General features: G+C 42.1%; 2 protein-coding genes across 2 annotated transcripts; both read right to left on the reverse strand.

Moving 5' to 3' along the window:
* Window positions 1–533: 533 nt before the first annotated feature.
* On the reverse strand, window positions 534–9,660 carry borcs6 (BLOC-1 related complex subunit 6). The gene is made up of 7 exons (XM_079180313.1): window positions 9,621–9,660; window positions 7,764–8,398; window positions 7,256–7,442; window positions 6,837–7,019; window positions 3,843–4,006; window positions 3,605–3,688; window positions 534–2,984 (listed from the first exon to the last, which is right to left on the reverse strand). Exons 2-7 carry the CDS (start codon window positions 8,385–8,387, stop codon window positions 2,859–2,861), a joined length of 1,368 nt encoding a protein of 455 aa, XP_079036439.1. The 5' UTR covers window positions 8,388–8,398; window positions 9,621–9,660; the 3' UTR covers window positions 534–2,858.
* A 3,334-nt stretch (window positions 9,661–12,994) lies between these two features.
* Window positions 12,995–13,471, reverse strand: LOC306709537 (small ribosomal subunit protein uS15-like). The gene has a single exon (XM_079177718.1). It carries the CDS (start codon window positions 13,467–13,469, stop codon window positions 13,014–13,016), a length of 456 nt encoding a protein of 151 aa, XP_079033844.1. The 5' UTR covers window positions 13,470–13,471; the 3' UTR covers window positions 12,995–13,013.
* Between the last annotated feature and the right edge of the window lie 453 nt (window positions 13,472–13,924).

The following is a 13,924-nucleotide window of genomic DNA, read 5'->3' on the forward strand; positions in this document are numbered from 1 at the left end:
AATTTCAGACAAAACAGAATGTGTCAACGTTGGCCTTCAAACATCCAGGTTTCACGCTGTGGATTGTTGACGTCTTCAAGAGGCGCATCTGCTGAACTGCAGCTCTATAGCATCCTCTGCCTCAGTTCTGGCAAAACTCTGCAACATGTAACACGGGCCTTTTTCAAATATCACAGAGGGGAAAAGCACAAGTATGAATAATAAAATGAATGATGGCTGAATCCCATTTAGCTGCTTACGTTTCAGGGTCCTGGTATTGAGCATGCTGGCTCACTGTCACAGCTTAGTGACAACAAAACAGAGCCGTCGTTACCGTTATTAATGCCGCTGTGACAAGTCAAAATATCTGCAGTGGAAAAACACCTATTGGTCTCCCCAGCATGTAGTTCAGGCCTTTTTAACTCTTAATGTGGTTAGAATGTTGTAAATGCAGTAACTGTTAACTCAAGACAGAGTTGTTTGTATCCGTTTCTTTCACATACATTCAGTGCTCCTTGAGGCAGTACACTTTGAAAAAGATGGAAACATTTGTTCTTGCAGCTCATGTAAATTTATTTGTTATTTTTCATTAAAATATACACTCAAGACGAAAGGGTATCTAAATTGTTTTTTTTTAGTTACAGAAAGAGATCATATCTACACAGGTGCATCATCTGATTGTACAACAGAAAATGAATTAATCATACATTTACATTATGAACAAGGGCATTTTCTCTCATATTTCCCATTTCAAGGATCCTTTCTCACCCTGGAAATCTACTAAGACTCCCAAATGTCCACTCTCTGGACATTAACCTTCATCTGCAAAAGAGCATCAACATCTTTACAACCACAGACATGTTGGAGTACATTTCAGTATAATCAGGGGAAGCAGGATCATTACATTCTTTAATGTAAGCTTTTTGAAGCTCTTTGCCAACAAGGTTGAGGAAAGCGACAATGAGACAAAGATTTTACAAAGAATGCAGTCTGAGCTTTTTGTGGTTAACATGAACAGGTTACGATGCAGAACCACGGCTAAAATAAGTACCTACTTTGCTTCCAATATTGCTTTGATAAGAGTTGTTAGATGAATATCCCAAAATCCACCAAATGACATGTTTGCTGCCATCAGTAACGGGTATATGTAAAAGTAATAGTACAATGATCTACTACAAGGCCACCCACCAGTGCAATGACAGACGTACCACAGTCTCTTCATTAAATCAAGTATAACGCTCCGTGAGAGCAAATGGCTTTAGGTCGGTAAAGTAACAGTCCAAGCGACACTGCACTCGTTCAGTAGCTTTCATCTTTGAGTAAATTAATACATACTCACTTCTATTAAATGTGACACAAGTCCACGTTAGTTCACATGCGAAGACTGAATCCCGACTCCAGTGACGTTGACTCTTTGTTGAAACAAGTTGTCCAATCCTTTCAATGTTGAAGAAAACAAAAGCGAGGACGTGCTGCGCAGAAACGTAGCTGCTTCTTCTTCTTCGTGATTGGTCAGTACGGGCAGAAGCAAACCATAACTGGTTTGAATTTAATTTACAGAACCAATGACACTCAGCAGTTTGTTGGCTACTTGCATGTCTGGAATTTAAATGACATTTTCAATAGGTTCAGATTTCATGAAAGTCTTCAGGTTGGCAATATGTATCAAATGTTTCTTCTGTTTGATGACATTTAAAAGTCAAATAAGTACAAAGCCTTTAAAATATGCAATGCCATCGGGAATGTTGTGATATGCACGAAAACATCTTGGATTGCACTAAAGGAGGAGGAAAGTGAGGTTGTAGGACACCTGGCAGGGGGTGGCTTTAAATTACAGAAGCAGACCTGTGATTTATAAAGTTTGCAAGTTTTTAATTGATAAACAACATGACATAATCTGAGTAGAAAAAGTGAAACACTTTCATTACCTTGGGCAACTACCCTCAAGCAGCACTTGAGCTCAAACTCCAAATGCTCCAGAGGGACCGTTCAGTGGGACAAAACTCTGGCTGTACTGGTTAGTTCCCAGTGACACCGAGTAGCAGTGTAGTCGAATAAGCAAGCATGCTGAGAACACTTAATAAATAAACATTAAAATAAGACAGACAGACAGACAGACAGACAGACAGAGAGACATGAGAAATGATGCTCCCCTCCCCTCATTAAGCCTGCAGTGAAAAGAATCGGATCTTTGTTGCATAAGATTAAAAAGTATTCTGTTCCTGTGCAAAAGTCACTGTCTTCTGAGCAGTTCATACTGGCCTCTCCATCAGCGAAGAGACACACAGAGAGAGAAACATCGCCCCCATGTGGAGAGGAAAGGTTAGTGCAATCTGAACAAAGCGGGCTGGACGGATAGTGACACAATATTCCTCCTCACGCTGTAAACACATCTTCAAGGATCTGTTTGTATGTGTGTGTGTGCGCACATGTGTGTGTGTGTGTGTGTGTGTGCGCACATGTGTGTGTGTGTGTGTGTGTGTGTGTTCAGGGCACTTGACCGAGTGTCTCCAAAACGGGTTCATTTCTGAGATTTCGTTTCACGACAACTTCATTAGAGGCTTTAAAAAAACAAAAAAGAAGATAAGAGAAAGCTCGACCCCGAGAGCAAATCAATCGCAAATTCATTTGGAATCTCACAAAACAAACATCATCTTCAAATTATGAACAAGCGGCGGGACTATGACAGCCAATCCTCCAGCATGCCTAGTAGCAATGGTTCCTGGAATCCAGAGGTGCACTTAATCTTGGCTGCAGTGTGTGTGCGCTACCTGCAGAAAGGTGGGTTTACTTGCAGACAGCCTCGTTCAGGATGTGCTTGATGTCGGATCTTTGCAGCTGGGAGGCGTGTATTCATATCGGACAGGTGGGGGGGGGGCCTACTTGCAGATCGCCTCCAGAGCGTCGAGGGTGCGTTTGATGTCACGGATCTGGGCCGCCAGGGTGTGTATGGGCTGCATGGAACGATCCAACTCCTCGCAGCGAGCCATCAGTGTGTACATGCCCTGTGGGAGCAAAAAACACAAGACAGCCAATGAAAAAGCTGATGCTTTAATACAAACCTCAGCCGAATCAGAAGTGGAGAAAATGAGGGGAACGTGAAAAGAATAAAAACTATGATAGCGCTGCACACTGTCGCTTCTTTTTATAACAAAGCTGATTTGCTTTTGTCACTGAAAAATGCTTTTTTTTCCTACAAAGTTTAACAGTCAGGTTTCAAGACAACAAACTACATTGCTCCTCTTAAATGACATTGATTATTTTGACAGGTTATCCAACAAATGAAGGTAATATACTGTACGTGTCCAAGAGGGTGTAGAAAAGACAGCACAATTCAAATTTGGTGAAAGAAAAAAACTCAGCTATCATCAATCTATAACTCCTTTTGTAGTGAACATTTGCAATTCACATTCTGGTGGACCCTTAACTTATAATTTCCTACATTTCCCAGAATTACAACAACTCCCAGAGAACATGTTTCTGTCAAAGTAACACACACACACACACACACACACACACACACACACACACACACACACACACACACACAAAGATACAGACACACACACACACACACACACACACACACACACACACACACACACACACACACACACACTGTCACCTTTATACTCATATCCACAGACTCTCCCAAGCTGTCAACTGAGTCTCTGTAGGTCTGGATGTAGCCCACACTCAGAGCTGTCATCTGGAAGAATCATGGAAAAGAGAGACCAATCAATGACAAAAACAGATATGAGAAACATACAGTATGTGAGTGTGAGAGGCGATACCAGAGCATGAAACAGAATGACGGAGCTAAACACACTATGCACCATGAACGGACAGAGTGTCAGACTCACATTCTGGATTGTTCCGTTGAGGCTCCGCATCATCATCTCCACACTGTGCGCCACTTCCTGGGTGTGTCTCTGAAGGTCCAATAGGACGGCTGGATCAATGGGCGGGATGTCTGCTGGTCTACGTGACAAACCCCGGCTGCGGTAGATGGGACCCGAGCAGTCCGCTGGTAAGAAAGAATTATGAAATGTGATGAATAATATACACAAGTAGGGCTGTAACTAATGCTTGTGTTCATTTGATTTTTCGATAAATAGTATAATCGAATAAAAAAGATCCTCCCATTTGAGAAGCTGGAGCCAGCTAATGTTAACATTTTTGCTTAATAAATGATTCATTGATTGTAAACATTTTTTATATTACTTTTCTTTCAGGACAAACACGCAGTCAGAGAAAGGCAGCGAGTGATGCAAACTAATAACGCACAAGCTAATAACGACGACCTGAAGGAAATCGTTTCCCAAGCGAAAAATAAGACAAAACATCACACAAATTACACGCAAGAGCAACTGAAGAATTATTGTCATTTGACGGAACAGTCGCTCTTACAAAAAGACTGCCAGCACAGATTCAGACACATCGCGGCACATAATTAAAAGAACACGTACGCTCTGAATCGTGAAGTAAAACAAATGAGCAGGTTTCCATCTCTGAAATTGATTCCTGTCAGGCTGCAGCAGGACCTCAGTTATAAATCCCTCCAGTCTAAACGAAGTCTGAGTCATCTATCCTAATTGAATCAGCAGGTAGAGGGAATGAGCTGCCACCGAGGGCGTATCGACTGTGTTCCCGTGTTTAAATTGAGTGGCCAGTTCAGCAGACACTCGAATACAGATGGGTTTTTCCCTCCGGGTGAAGGGCAGCGGTTCACGCCTCTTTTTCCTGGAAGATTTGACAAGACAGACGGCCGCTAATGGACAGGCTTGACTTTGTCAACCTGCCGATGTTATAGAGATGATTTCATTTCTGAGTGACCATTTGGAAAACTATCCGTTTCAATCTCTGTGGGGTTGAGTCTCTGCTGCTCGTTAAAACACGCGGCGAGGCTGATTTACAAGTAAGGAAAAGGACAGAGCGAGTGTCCGTCACATTGTACTCGAGAGAAATCGAAAAATGATAAAGCTGGCTGGGATTCAAACCTGAGAGAATGTCTCTCTCACCAATTGTACACAGGACAACCAGCTGCATTGAAAAATGACCGTCACAATGTACAAACATGGCGTGACGACCCGTCTGATAGCTATTGAACACGTTGCAACATTGTGATGCTTTTGCAGATAGCAAAAAGGTGTTTACATGCCATGTGTGTCCTATATTCACTATTTACTAGTGTTGAAATTATTGGTTGCATTAAGTTCACACTCTCACCACGAAACCCCATTTCACAACGGTCATAATTACATTTTTCAACCAGTCTAACCAACAAGCCGACTTCTCTCTCTGAACAAGAAACCTTAAGATATTGACTGATAAAGACGGGAGTATTGCACCTGTGCAGTTTCTGCAATGTCAACACTTTTCTTCACTATTCTTCAAACAAAGCTGTCCCGAGTTGACAGCGGAACGCTTTGTAGAATAGACACATCTCAGTCTTAACACTTTCACAGTCATTTTTCTTGAATTTCATCAGCCAGCACATCAAATAATTAACTGACGCATAAATGCTAAACTTGACTTGTAGTTGTACCACAATTACACACGTTATACGTAGTCATGTTTTAGGAGCTTCCGCATGCTACCATGAGCCACGGTTGGAGCAAAATAAAGCCTGCCAGTCCAGGTAATTAATAGGAAACCCTGCACTGTATGATCAAGAATATCAGCTGTTAAATGAAAAAAAAAAAACAGAAATAGGATGGATTGCTACAAAATGAGACATATCAGTCTCAAATCACTAAATAAGTACAATTTGCCCAGAACAAGGTAACATAACACAGCTTCATGTAAACCGCCATCATAAGACATCAGATACAGCAATTCATTTGCTTAAGACAGTGCATCGATTCTCCATTACTTATTATGGTTTAGACATGACCAGAGTGATGCATAAATGATGAGCGGGGGCTGACTGCGCCTGTTAGCCTGTGCGGGGGAAAAGCTGGCCGTGAATCTGACTTCAAGTCAGACATCCAGCACCAGCACCGCTGCTCGTAAAAATGTTATTAACCTGCTGAAATGCAATTTCTGACACCTCTCTGTGCAGAGGAAAACACAAACACATCCTCTGTTAGGGCCTCCTGACCCTCACACACGTCGCAGTTATGAAAGTAACCTGCACTACGCACTTCCTCTATCAGCCCAGTCGGCAGGAAAAACTGTTGGCATTGGACTCGAACCAAGAAGTACGCTGAATTCGGGCGGAGCAAGTGACGATTGAAAGCTAGATATGAAAACAAGTGTGACAAGGTAGTGGGGGAGGGGGGGTGGTGGATGGGTCAAATAAACACAGGACTTTCGAGAAAGGTCTATCTCATACAAGACCGATGACGAAACGTATTTATGAAACATGTTTTTGGTTCAGAAACGTCAAAATTCAATGTATCTCCCAGAAGCATACAATGCAAAAAAAAATGTCGGGCCACTGGGTTGCCTCTACATGTGAACATACACTGTATGCACACGTTTCTTCTGATAGATAGATAGATAAACACAGACATACTGTATATGAAATATAGTCACACTTTCTCTGATGCTTACAAATCAGCTGTAACCGCCGTATGAGAGCAGTGAGCTAGCCAGTGGTGCGCACACACATGCATGAACGTACACTAAAAGCACGCGGCCTGGCCATGTCAACAGCTCAGATTGTCTGCTCAGGCGGACATTACTCTACTATATCGTTACATAGATTATAGTGGTTTGCTGCTCTATTAATGCTCTGAATGTTTTATACTGCTCCTTGAAGTGGAACTGGGTTATGAATTACAATAATGAGGAGAATTCCCTTTATCAGTTTGATAAGAATCTTGTGACGGTTGCTTCGGCTCCATACTCACAGTCACTGCAGTCCAGACTGGGCTTGGAGCTCATTTTGATTTTCTGCTCCAGGTTCTTGGTGATGAAGTGAGTCAGGTCACCCTCCTGGCTGACTGTCCCATCTAGCTCCAGAGCTGAGGAGATTGTGGCCCTCCGGCCCTCTGACTGGCCACCTCTGCCCCCTAGCCGGGCCCCCGAACCACCTGTGGAGAATCCACCAAAATCAGCTGAATAAAGTTATAAAGTATTCCCAGTAATTACTGACTCATCAAGAGACGGAAGCCCTACTTAATGTCGTCACAATTTCCACTATATCTCTGCTCGTTTATTGCGTACATACAAGTGACAAACAAGCTTTATGCGTACATACAAGTGAAGAGATCGGGAACGAGCCAAACTGCAGTGAACATGAAATCAAACCTGTTGGACGGATATCTACCTCCACAAGCTTGGCTGATTTCATCCAGGCTCTTGCTGTCCTGCATCCCCCGGACGTTGCGTACCCAGACCTGGGCCATGACGTGGGGAGGGCAGGGGATATCGTCTGAGGGAAGAAGAGGAGGTGGAGGAGAGGAAGAGGATGAGGTGCTGGGACCGGGGGCTGAGGAGGAGTAGTGTCGTGAAGACTAAAAAAAAAAGAAGGGTGAGGCAGTGAACAGAGAATGGAGAAAAGAGGAAGTGAATAAGAGAAGTTAAATTACTGCTTATCAAAATCACGCTGGCAAAAATCATTATGAAACCAGCCCAAGAGCTACACACTTGTCTTCCTGTTCATTGGCTCGCTCTCCTAATTGATTAACTTCTCGTCTCACACTCAAATTTGGCCATTTGGAAAAAGTTTGGTTGTAGTTCATTTGAAGCACACTGAAGTCTCAGCGTTGAGTCTATTTAAAAGCATAATCACACATAATCAAATAAAGATGAATATAATCCTACAGCCCACTCACCGCCACCTCTGTTCTCCCTCCTGCACGCTGATTAATCCACTTTTTTTCATTTTTCTCATCGTCCTCCTCATCCTGTTTCTCCTTCTCTCCATCTTCCTCCTCGTCTCGACTGTCAGTGTCTCCGTCTAAAGTCTCTGTCTCCGTCTGCTGTCTGCCTGTAGCGGCAGGGCCTCCTCGCCGAGATGACTCTTTGGAGTGTGCTTGCTGCGCTGGGTCCCACAACAGAGCTGCATCAGCAGGCTCAACATTGTTAGAGGCCTCGTGAATGTCTGTGTCTTTGGAGCCCGATTCCCACTCTTCAGAGTCTCCCGTGCAGGAGGCAGCGGGGAGTGAGGCACCTGTCACACGAGAGGTGCGCAGCGATAAACTAGTAGATGTTCTCCCGTTATTGTACGCCTCTGTGTCCAAGTGGCCGTCGCCATCGTAAATTCTGTTTTCCCCATCTACGTGGTTCTCTCTGTGTCCAAGGGCTCTATCCTCCGATGCCGCCCCAGGACAGGGCACTCTGCTCCCCCCACATTTCACAGAGACCGGAGCGTAAGGGCGGTTCACTGAAGAGACGGGTGGCACAACCCCGTTAGCTGTTTCTGGCACTTCTGTGCCAATCACAGGGGAGAGACTCATCCCTCCACCTGCTGAAGAAGAAAGAAAGGATGTTAGAGACTTTTTAAAATTCATATTTAATTTATGATTCAATTACAGGGTTCTATCATGTATTATGACTTGCTGTGGATAGGTATTATTATTACTAACCAGTGTCGATATCATATTTTAATACCGATACAATGTTTTTTTTTTTATACCTTTGATTGGGGAATAGGATGCTTAGGTGTTAACATAAGGACTTTACCAAAATAAAATATAGTCCGATCAGAACAGTTTTCATTCTTCAAATGGTACGGACACATTTTGATTTTCTGATTCTGATTTTCAACATAGCAAACTATGGTCTGAAAATGCAATCAGAGATGTAAAAAGGGAGTGCTACCACATGATGGTTGACATTAATTACCTCTCAGTTTAATCATAAAGCCTTCCCAGCCCCTCTGCTTACAGACGCATAATTATATTCAAAGTCTCTTGGTCTCCTGCATGTAGCAATGGAAGTGTTAAATATAATAAATACACATTCAGAGGAGGGACTGAGGTGAGGACTGGGAGCTAAACAGATTGAACATTTAAATGCCGCAGTGCAAGATTTGACATGCCACTGGTTTATCCTGCCAGACATCCAGAGATATCTGGAAGCTATCTAGATATCTTAACCCCAGCCTTTGCTGTGTTTATGTGAAGACGGTAATCATCATACACCTTTGTATCCTATTATTTAAATCGTGGCCAAGAGTATTTATTCATAACAGCAGCTGTTATTTGGGCCCACTATGTGGTTCAATGTGAAATGACGTAATATTAGGTTGCTTAGCATTAGCTAGTACACTTAACTAACTTAGTGTTAGTGCTAGCTTGCATAGCATTCTCGTGACTTTAAGCAAACAACGCCTGTGGAGGTTGATCAGACGTCAATGGACAATTACTACGTTGAATAACAGACAGACAGGAACAAAGAAATGATGAAGACACAAATAACTGCCTGACAACGTTGAGGAAGTTGATGTCCTCGAGTCATTAGCCTCACAGCTAGCTCGCTGTTAACGTAATGTTGTTGAATGACGTTAGCGCAGCACGGCTAACGTTAGCTGTCCAGGCCTTTAAATCACAATGCTTTCACAGCTCGTCTTTTATTGTCTCGCACTGTTACACGACAAATGGTCATTGAATGTACATTTTATTTACTTATCTATTGATAAAGCTAGACAATAGTACTGCATAGCTTAATTTAATGAAGAAAACACTCACCAGTGTAGTTCCTGTTCAAAAAATGTAAGTAACAACCGAGTCCGATAAGAAAATCCTTCCCCACGAATCTCAACAGAAGAGTTCCGCCTTGCAAAAATAAAAGCGTTTCAATCAAAATAATGATAATCTAATAGAGATACAATCTTCTTCTTTGGATGTTAATGATGACAGCGCTGTTCGATTGACACAGCAGTATATGTCACGGATTAAAATATTTATTGAAATAAGTCAAATAAATAAATTGTTGTTAATTCGTATGTAAAAAAAGACCAAAATTTTCCCGGAGCAGTGAAGCTGAGCAACATTTAACTCCCGTATGTTGTAGCTGTGAGTTTATCTCTATCCATACCATCACGCTTCATCCTGCACGTATTTCCGTTCTCCTACAGATGGAGACAAACACCACAAACCCTCAGGAAATTCCTTCCTCAAGATCAGAAGTAGTATATTGGTGATTTCAAAATAAAAAATGTATCGAAGCAGAGCGTCCTGATGGTCTGACCTCTGACCTCCCGGTGAGGGCAGTAAACAATCAACACATTCATTTTCTCAAACAAAAAATGAAATATGAATGCTTGTCGATCGTGATGAGATAGTCTGTGTCTCTTTAGGATATATAGCACAATTTGAGTAGAAGCTGTATCTTTTGTAAAGCTTTTAAAGCATGTCATAATACCCAAGAATCAGCGTGTCCTGCTTTGTGCTTATGTGATATGCAGTTACTGGCCACCAACAGTCATTTTGCATTTGTAGTAAATTTGTAGTAAAACCAAGAGAGCAACGTGTTGATTGCATACTGTATAGCACTTTCTCAGACAACTAATTGTTTCACTAATGATATGGTATATCACTACACATAGCAGTCTTGTGCTCAACTCCAATGCTTAGTGATCGGGTACATGATTTTTAGGATGTATGATGACCATTCAAAATAAAAATGCACTGATAACAGAATTTAAATTTAAAGCAAAAGCTGCATAGAACGACTCGTACATTATTTCTGTTAGCAGCAAACAATTTCTCAGAATTTTTTATTTTAGGAATCATAATGGTGTTCTTGTTATCCCTTCTTGTGACATCATGCTCACAGTATCATCTTACAAGTGTCTTATTACTTCCAGTCCTCATTAAAATAAGTTTCCTGTTTGCAAAAGGACAATCAGGGCAAATGTCTGTTCGAGTTAGCTGAAAAACTGCTTCTTGTTTTGCCTCATAAACCATTAATGAATTTAAGAAATGTGTTTGTAATTATTGAAATTGATGGTGAACAAACTGGAGAGGTGGTTTAAATAATGAGAAGACCTCGGTTTCGCCTGTTTCCCTCCACAATGGAAGTCGGGCCAGCATCTGTGGCTATTTAAACCCTTGAGTGTGGCCAGAAATGACAAACACTGGTACACAGGAGGAGAGACGATTCGAGACTACACTGTCACCACATCTAAAGATCCTGTAACATTTCTAATCAGCCCCATCCATCCAGGCCAGCTGTTCCCTCTGTCTCGGTGGTGATTTGGCTGTTTTATCCCATTTGTTCCCTCTCCTTTTGTGCCAAACCTCAAAGCTTGAGACATTTACCTAAGACCTCTGAAATAAGCCAATGGCTTCCAGAGCTCCCCAATAGAACACCCAATAACCACCATGACCTTCATGAGAGATCACTGACAAGTAACTGCCACAAGAAAGGCAACATTTAGGAAAATGAGGCATACAAAGCAAATTGAAAGCACGTGTCTTCAAACAGAGTGTTTTTTCCATAATGAAAGCTGGACCCTGCATGTTGCACATTTGCAACCTAAATGACAGTGAGGGCCCATAAATCATATTCCTGAAAATTGAAAATATTAAATGTATCCCCATTCAGGGGAGATGAACCTGAGATTAACCTGCCCCCCCCCCCCCCCCCCCCCCCCAAATGAGACAGATTAACCTCACCGAGACCAGGACTAGTGCTGCATTCACATGCTACTCATTAACTGGTGACACCAGAACGTTTCCCTCAAACTGCAGACAAAGGGTTATAACGCAAAAAGAAGCGACCCCACTCTGAACTCCAAAGCAATCTTTTTTGTTTTAAATGCAACAGGTTAACATTTCAGCGTGACTTGCTTTCGTCACACAAAGTATCGGTGGTAAAATTTCACTCAGGGATCTGTGTCATGAACATTTACGTGGTGTAAGCACTAGGACAGTGTACCACAGGGGTTTCCAAAATCACGAAAATCTTCAGCATTTATATTTTAAGATAATTACATTTTATTATTATTGTGTCATGGGGTAAATTGTGGGTTTTCAAAAGAAATTTCAATGACTTTTTGAAAGGTTGACGGGGCTGGTGTAAGAGAAAATGTATCAAGAACGCTCAATCAGAAGATTGATTACAAGTCAGAGGAAAGGACATCATCAAATAGAGACGTCTGTGGAAAAATTCAGCCCATTTCCTGGACCCAAGTCCTTAAATGTTCACTGGAATTAGTTTGAGATTCACAGAAAAACGTCAGAGGCAGTTAGCTGTAAAATTAAATCTTAAGCATGAGCTGACACTTTCATCCAGCATGATAACTACACTGAAAGGGATACTGTGGTGAAGTGCACACAACTCTCATTACACCAAAAGAGCACTTTTATGAGCAAAATGGTGAAAAAGAGACTTTCTGGTCGTCTGAGCAATGAGGAAACAAGTCATATGGGTAAATGAGTCACTCTGTGTGACAAATGCCAAAAGCGTCTCCTCCTGACTGCTTATTTCCTATGATGAAGTGTTGTTTGGTGCATATTCCAACCATGCAGTAGGTTATTATTCAGTCCCTTGGAGGGAACGGAAAAAGCCAATAAATATAAATCAATTCTGAGTCACCGCGCCTGTAACATCTAGTTGTTGTGAATCTATCATTTTGTCACAGGAATACACATCTGGAGGCAACTGTGGGTGTGGATTGCCGTCAAATCATCACTGACACTGCCAGACCTCTCTTGGTTTTTTTTGCTATAGCAATTTGTGGTTTGAATGACTGCTTCACCATTTTCATGAGGTGCAAGATTGGTGTCGAAATGTTGAACAAGCTTTGCTTTGTAATTGTTCCCAGCTACATGTATGCCCTAATGCCCCGCGGCTGTCGTCAGAGTAGGGCTGTAATCACTACGTGATCATCATGGCCAAAATAATTCACAATGATGATATTATTGTGATATCTATAGAAAATTTGAAAAAATATAATAATGCTGTCAGTCAAATTCATCTTTCGTTTATTGTGCATTTAGTTTATTTTTTGGCCAATGCATTACATTCAATATAGCAGTGTAGTGAGGGATATTATCATGTGTATTATTAACATGGTATCAATACTTTTTTTTTTTCAATTTAAATCTTTTTATTAATCAAAAAAAGTGTAGCGATTATGCCACCAGAGCAGAAGCTGTAGAGGACTCATACTTCCAGTTGGGGGCCAGTACTCTCTTGGTCTTGTCATAGCGGGCCAGCCTGTGGATCCTGCTCTCACTGAGAATCAGGCGGAACTTGGCATCCTTGTCCTTTCTTTTTCTCTCCAGATGCTTCCTGACTGCCACAGCCTTCTTGATGAGGTGGTAGAGATCCTCGGGCAGGTCCGGGGCCAGACCCTTGGACTTAAGGATCCTCAGGATCTTGTTGCCAGTGACGAAACGTACTTGGGCCACACCATGGGAGTCCCTCAGAATCACACCGATCTGAGAGGGGGTCAGGCCTTTTTTGGCCGGCTTGAAGATCTGCTCTTTGACATCATCAGATGTGAGCTTCAGCCAAGTGGGAACACTGCACCTGTAAGGCAGAGCTGACTGGGACAAGCCCTTTCCGGGAGTGTGCATGAGACCCATGATGGCGGTAGAGGAAGAGAGGCCGCACACGCGACAGAAAATGGTATTTTTCAATATTTTACTTTTAATAATCAGTTATTGTCAATACCAGTATATCGCAACACCCCTACCTCAGACTTTTACCACGTGTGTGACTGGCCCAGCAGGATTAATAATAACGTAGATAGGATTTATTCTGATTGGGAACAATTTCTGCCCAGTTTGACCATAGTCCTCTGTTGTAAAAACGATGAGCTCTGCTTGTGTCAAGTGATACAACCACGCTAGCAGCTTTGTGAGGCTATTGTGAACATGCTAACATGTTAACTAAGTAAGCAGCACTTACTCATCTTAGTTTAACGTGCTAGCATGCTAACATTCGGTAACAGGCTGATGGGAATGCCATGATCTTTAAGGTATTTGATTGAAAACTAAAGTAATGGACAAAGAAAAATGTTGACCTGATGAAGGAGCTG

This window comes from Pholis gunnellus, assembly GCF_910591455.1.
Source record: "Pholis gunnellus genome assembly, chromosome: 2".
Classification (NCBI taxonomy): domain Eukaryota; kingdom Metazoa; phylum Chordata; class Actinopteri; order Perciformes; family Pholidae; genus Pholis; species Pholis gunnellus.